Source organism: Pomacea canaliculata, linkage group LG6, assembly GCF_003073045.1.
Source record: "Pomacea canaliculata isolate SZHN2017 linkage group LG6, ASM307304v1, whole genome shotgun sequence".
NCBI lineage: Eukaryota > Metazoa > Mollusca > Gastropoda > Architaenioglossa > Ampullariidae > Pomacea > Pomacea canaliculata.
In genome coordinates this window covers 21,012,122-21,019,002 of record NC_037595.1, presented here as the reverse complement: position 1 = coordinate 21,019,002, position 6,881 = coordinate 21,012,122, and the positions used below count along the sequence as shown (strand labels likewise).

Below are 6,881 nucleotides of genomic sequence, written 5' to 3'. Positions count from 1 at the left end.
TGGTATAATGAGTGCGTGCGGTCTAACCAAAAAGGTATCCTAATTGGTCTAACGTCAATACGTTAAAAAAACGAAATAATTTTAAATAGTAAAATGCGCGTGTCGTGGTCTACAGTTTTGCACTGATTAAAAATAAACGAATTTTGTAATATATATATATGAAAGTTTACTTTTTTAAAATAATACTATTTGTTATTTAATTGTTAATTAAATCTTTATACGTTATGATATGAAAATTAAAAAAAATAAAATGAAATAAATTTAAATGGTTTAATATATGTGAATGTCATTCATGTGCACCCAATTAAAAATTACAGATTTAAATATCGAATTGTAATCGAAACCTTTATGAAATATATAATATTGTAATTTATAGATATAGTTATGGTAAATTACAGTTATCGTCAGAGCAAGTTACAAGAATAGCCTTCGTTTAAGCATAAAGCTAGAGGAAACAAACGATTTGAAGACTTCGACAAGTAATTTTACATGGATGTATGTACATGTACTGAGGAATAAATGATCTGATGAATGATCGCTCCTTTTCTTCGGAAGAACGGCCAAGAACGATCACTCTATCAACTTTATCGCTCCACTGGCGCTATTTTTCACATCGTCCTCGTGCATTGCATTTGTATATTTTTCGCCATTCAACATGTCTGATAAATCTACTCAGCAATTTCGACGAGTAAGTTTTCTTTTAGTCCCAATACGCAATGTAGATTATTTGTAGATGACTGGAAGGTACATGTGATCTTCATGTGATCTTCATCAATTTACAAGGTGGATGGGAATTGGTTTTTTACGACCCAGAAACTAATGCGATATCACGGTAAAGCAGCCATCTCTGAATATAAGCTTCCGAAACATTGATTTAGAAGCATTTACACTCATATGTGTTACACTACTAATAAAGACTAATAAAAGGTGAGATTTGATGTAACGCATCATTAACCTCAGTTCTTTGGGATTTGTTGTTTTCAGATAATTGGACAAAAGCGAACGACAGCATTGAGCTATTTCACAAAGAGGGGAAAACATGCCCCTGGTGAAAGTAAGTTAATACGTTAATGAAGACCTTAATAAATGCATTTTTACCACACAGGAATGAGGCGTTTTCATGTGTAAAATGAGCCCTTTTATTTCGCAGCAACATGTGGCTTGATCCAAACGACAGTCATGCAAATGTTTCCTTCAGTGTTTGTCCAGTTGATGTAGACATTTCAATTGTGATTGAAAGAACAGCATACACCTGTTAATGAAAATGTGCTATATGTAGCAGATTAACAAAACTATGCTATAGAATACATTGCTGAAATATTTATGGTGTGCATAAATGTCTGTTTCTATGAAGGCTATAGAATAAATAGTTTGAATGGGATATCCCTAGTAATGATTGCTCTAGTAAGAATATGTATTGCTGGATACTGTATAGGTTGCATTGTGTTATTTTCAGCAAGATCTATCTTTCTCGCACGCATGCGAGAAGAGTGGAGCAGGTTGGGGGATGAGGAAAAAAAGGCATTTAAAAAGGATGCAGTGGTTTATAAACAGCAGCCTCCTCAAAATGAAGCAGAGAAGATTGCATACCTGAGGAGGGTGTTCTCTGAACTGAACAAATTGGTATGTAATACTTTAGAAAAAAATCCAAGTTTGTTGTACAGTACGTTACGAACTGGGGTAATCGTGAAGTTGGAAAAATAGCATGAAACTTCTTCTGAGTTTCTTTTTACTACATTTCCAGACGGACTTCATGAAGCAGCTGGGCTGGTCCTTTTACTATAAAATAACGACGGAGACTGACATCATGGAGTCTCCAGAAGGCCCAGCTGCTGCCTTGAACCCAGCCCCCATACCCCCAACTCCCATACCCCCAACCCCCATAGCCCCAAGCCCCACACCAAGGCGACCAAAAGGGGAGAAGGAGGAGGAAAGGGCAAACCTGCGGCGAGAGGTTCAAAACCTCTTTAATGAATTGTATGGTGAGTTTGTAGTATTACTGGGGATGAACTAGTTTACGTCATTGGGTTGTATGTAAGTTTGGAGATTTACCAGTTGTTGCACTGTCTTTGTTTTCTGTCACTTTGTTTTCAGGCCAAGCCACAGGAAATAGGGGAAATTTCCCCTACAAAAGGCATCACATAATGCCTGAGGTGGCTGTGACTGGTCTGCCGGATGGTGTTCCTTTCAAGGAACCTTTTAGCTATGGCTTGCCTGCGCTGAAAGCCATACTTGCTCAGAAGAGCCAAATAAAAATGCACATGGTTCAGGCAAGGTAATTCACTATTTGTTTTTGTTCTTTTTATTAATAGCATATTAAATTCCGAGGAGCATGAAATTAACATAAAAAATTTTCTTTTTGCGGAAACAAAATTTTATGAATTTCAGATAAAAAATTCTGTGCATTTTTTGTTGGACAGCCCATTAGAAAATCCGGCACCAGTCACTCCTGGAGAGAACACAACTGCTGCTGTCAGGTAATGTGAAGTGGAAATTGTGTCTTCTGGTTTGCACATAAATACAAAATAATGTATACTGCTTTTATTAATATATTCACCATGTCTGTGATATGTTACAGTGCTAGAAAAAATTAAAAATATCTTTTTGTGCACATATATATTCTTAATGTTTGAAAATATTTGTTGCGAAATATGATAAAAAGTAAAGAAAAATCTCTTTTTTTCATACTCAGAGAAGTGTCTCTGTGCCAGCAGCTTACAGGCTCCGATGCCTCCCTGTCCCCACAGGCGAATGGCGATGTCCCTGTTGTTAAGTATGTATTTTAGATATTACAAAGCATTTAAATGTCCTGAGTAAGAATGCACTCAAGATTTTAGCAAAATATTGTTATGAAAATGATATTAGATCATGTTAAGTACATTATAGGATTAGAGCAACTGATCTGCCTATGACATCAAACAGCACAACTATAAAAGATGTCTAGGAAGTGATAAAACTGCTTGTAGGCGTGAAAGGCAGCAAGCGGTTGAATGGCATGCTTGCTCACCCAGCAGTCAATGTGTCCAAATCAAAACTGAACTGTAATGAACATTTATCATTGTGAAAAGCAGTGGTTGTACTATCTGAGATTGTTGTTGAAGCTTTAATCATGCAGTTGTTCAGTTATAATCTAGAATAATAGTGCAACTGCTCACTGAGAGGTATCAGCTTAAACACAAATGAAACATAATATGAAGAACACCTTGAAAGTACAGTCTTCCAGTTCCTATGTTAAGGGACCTAACTCTTTTCAAATGGGATTCACCTAGCTAAATGACTAGATTTTGTCCCTTATTGTTTACATAGTTTTTCAATAGACATTATTGAATGATGGACATGGGTGGGAAGCCTGGATTTAATAGTTGCTGTAGTGGCTGGACATATTTGTCCATCCTGTTCTTAAAAAACTAATGTTAACAATATTGCGTCCTGGTTGGCTCTCAACTTAAAGAAATCTGCATTACTGTCAAATGTGAAGTGGATAGCTGAGTGGTTAGAGCACTGACATCTGAACTGAAAGGTATGTTGGTTTGATACCTGTGTGGAACAGCAAACTTCCAACTGTTGGAATGGATACCTGACTCCACAGAGGGTTGGGGAAGGTGAGGTAGTGAGGGGAAGGAGATGAGCACCACCTCACAAAGCAGTCCCCTAGAAAAGCAAGGTCTCTCAGCCTCACTCCCCTATTAACTTAAAAAGGTTAGGGGATGACTTTTACTTTTACCTTTTTATAATAAATGTCGTTGGTTTGCAGAGCTGAAGAGGCATTTGTGAAACAAGAGCATTCTATGTGAGTATATATTTTTGCAATACAGATTAGAACACAATTTTTGTAGAAGAAGACAGTTCAACTGAAGCAGTTACTGTTATAAACAATACTAGTTCCTTATTGGTCTAGAAGGGGTTTCTGAGACAGGATCCTCTGCATAACTTTATGGCCTGCTCAGTTTTGTGCCAAATTTAATAAAGAATCATGTATTTCATTTCTAAACTATAAAGTATTTGTTTTGCAGTGATGAAAAGGTACCTCTGAAACAGGAATACTCTATGTGAGTATACTTTGTGACAATACATTGTAGAGCACAATGTTTGTGAAACAAGAAGTGAAATTTTATGGACACAAAAAAACGGTAATTGTCAATTTAGCAAAATTGGGTCTCAGTTGGTCAAGCTCTAAAGTGGTCACTGAGACAAAATGTAATGCATATTTCATATGCCACGTTTACTGAACAGAATGATGTGTTTAATTTCTAATATAAATGTCATTATTGTGCAGTGCCGAAGAACTGCCTCTGAAAAAGGAACACTCTATGTGAGTATATTTTATTACAGTATACTTAAGAACACAAAATAAAAGTCATTGTTAATACACTATGTAGAGTCTCAGTAGCTCTGACTGAACTTAGAATTTGTTGCTGTGACATTAGCTCTTTGCTGAATTTTACCGCTCATTTCTTTTCATGCCAAATAATGAAGAATCATATATTTTATTTCTGATATAACTCTCATTTGTGTGCAGTGCTGAAGGGATGCTTCTGAAATTGGAACAAGCTAAGTGAGTATTTTTTATTACTTTATACTTATTTTATTACAGCATACTTATGGACACATAATTGCATTCAGTGTGAACCACACAGCCTCCCAATAACTCTGTTCAAACTTAGAATTAGTCATTGCGACAGTATGTCATACTGAACTCAATCACTCATTCCCTTTCATGCCAAATTAATAAAGAATCAAAGATTTGATTTTTGATATAAATATTATTGGTGTGCAGTGCTGAAAGAGTTCTTCTGAAACAGGAACACTCTAGGTGAGTGCATATGGTAAAACTAGAACACAATTTTTGTGAAAGAAGACAGCATTGGAATTTTATTACCCCACAAATCAGTGTGGTACTTGTAATAACAATACAGAGTCCCAGCTAGTCTGATCACGCTGGTCATTTGAAGTTATTGCTGTGACAAAATTACATGTGGACAAATAGGGTCCCATTCTTGCATAATTCAATAGTCTAGTCATTTTCATGGCATATTCACTGGAAAATCATGTACTTTTTTTGCAGTGCTGAAGAAGTACTTAAATGGGAACATTCTATGTGAGTATATTTTATCATAATAAACTGTAGAGCACAGTTATGCAAAAGAAATGTGGGATTTTATGGACATATGAAAGCACTCATTGTCAATGTTAATTTAGGATCCTGACCAGACTGTTAAAACTTGGAAGTGGTCATTGAGACGAGATCTCTTGCATAACTCTTTTAATTGTAATTGTTCTTACAGTTTGCCTATCAAATTTTGTGAAGAATCATGTATTTCATTTCTGATATAAATGTCATTGGTGTGCAGTGCTGAAGAGGTATTCTTACAGTTTGCCTATCAAATTTTGTGAAGAATCATGTATTTCATTTCTGATATAAATGTCATTGGTGTGCAGTGCTGAAGAGGTACCTCTGAACACAGGAACATGCTATGTGAGTGCATTTTGTTAGTATACATCATAGTATACAATGTGAAAGAAGACAACAGCGATATTATGCCTGATCCAAAGAGCAGTCATCATTATGAACAGCATAGGCTACTAGCTTAAACTTTAAATGTTGCTGTAATAAGATTTCATGCACTCTATTGCACATTTAGTTTCTTGATACATTTACTAAAAAAAAATTTTTTTATTTCTGACACAAATATCATTGGTATGAATTTTCACAGATCAGCATCATGGGAAAAAATATAACACTTTTTAACTATCAAAATCAAGTTTAGTCAATGATATCAATAGCTTTGTTTTCTGTTTCTTGGGTCTGGCCAGAAAAGAGAAAGAGGTGCTGAAAACATTATGGACCTAGGTAAGCTTGTTAATGTTTCCCATTATTGTTTGCCAAAAAAAGAGAGATTGAACTGTCGTGCAGTATATCTGAAATACTAGGAGGATGTGATGTATGAGATTCGATTAACGTGAGTTTTGGGGCTGTCCCCTGTCAGTCCTAAATTTCGAGACAGCAGCAATATGCAAACTAGTCGCGTACCATGCCAAAATTAATCAATATAGCTCATTTCTATCGCCTCATTTTTGCTCTCCATTCCTATAGGGACTGTTTGTAAAGGTCATGTCTGAACTAAAATATCGGATCCTAGTTAGTATCTCCAAGGCAGATATGTCGGTCAAATTATTTTTTCCTGGAAGATTTTTTTCTTTTTGTTTGTGTGCAGCCCAACCCGAGCAAAAATCTAAGCGTCGAGATCAGGATTAAGGCAAAAAGCTGGCAAGAATCTTTTGTTAGTAAGATTTGATGGAATGTCAGTTTACAACTGTTTCCTGCTACATTTAGTTCGCCGTCCCTTTTCTGACTCACTGTAAAGTCACGTACACACTCGCCTCGGATCACCACTAAGAAGGGGACAGAGGTAACATGAAGTGACCAAGAACCAAAATTGTGTGACATCATGTCAGTCCTGCAGAACAGGAAACAGATGGCAGAGGCCTGCGTGGTGTCAGGGAATATGGAAACGAGTGTTGGAGTTTAATAAACAAAACTCCATCATGCACAGTGGAATTAAAGAACTGATAATTGACGACTTACAGAAAAAACTCCTGGAGGTGAAAAGGAGAAACCACGATTTTGAAGAGAGATTGAGGAGGAATAATTTGATCTACCTTGGACTTGAGAGAAAAGATAATGAAATGGCAGAATGTAAACTTACTGTGCAACAATTTATGATGGAAAAGCTAGGTTTGGCATAAAATGCTCAGTTTGATCAAGTGCATATGCTCAGTGCTAAGAGGAATTTTCCAATTATTGCATAGTGTACTTTCTACATGGACAAAATCTGTATTCTAAGAGCAGAATCCAAACAGGCTTAAAATTCTTAATTGAC

The 6,881-nt window shown here is 36.1% G+C and overlaps 1 protein-coding gene across 1 annotated transcript; it reads left to right on the top strand.

The window, feature by feature from the left end:
- Window positions 1-587: 587 nt before the first annotated feature.
- Window positions 588-6,881, top strand: LOC112566363 (general transcription factor II-I repeat domain-containing protein 1-like). The gene is made up of 16 exons (XM_025242519.1): window positions 588-688; window positions 985-1,054; window positions 1,457-1,623; window positions 1,745-1,982; window positions 2,095-2,275; window positions 2,421-2,477; window positions 2,693-2,773; window positions 3,755-3,790; window positions 4,014-4,049; window positions 4,277-4,312; window positions 4,520-4,555; window positions 4,778-4,813; window positions 5,066-5,098; window positions 5,440-5,476; window positions 5,815-5,851; window positions 6,216-6,881. Exons 1-16 carry the CDS (start codon window positions 656-658, stop codon window positions 6,254-6,256), a joined length of 1,155 nt encoding a protein of 384 aa, XP_025098304.1. The 5' UTR covers window positions 588-655; the 3' UTR covers window positions 6,257-6,881.

Excerpts from the sequence above, each read along its gene's own strand:
- LOC112566363 (XM_025242519.1), top strand. The coding sequence starts at position 656 with ATGTCTGATAAATCTACTCAGCAATTTCGACGA. Across the intron at positions 1,624-1,744 it reads TCTCTGAACTGAACAAATTG|ACGGACTTCATGAAGCAGCT; the intron begins GTATGTAATACT and ends CTACATTTCCAG. Across the intron at positions 5,852-6,215 it reads TGAAAACATTATGGACCTAG|CCCAACCCGAGCAAAAATCT; the intron begins GTAAGCTTGTTA and ends GTTTGTGTGCAG.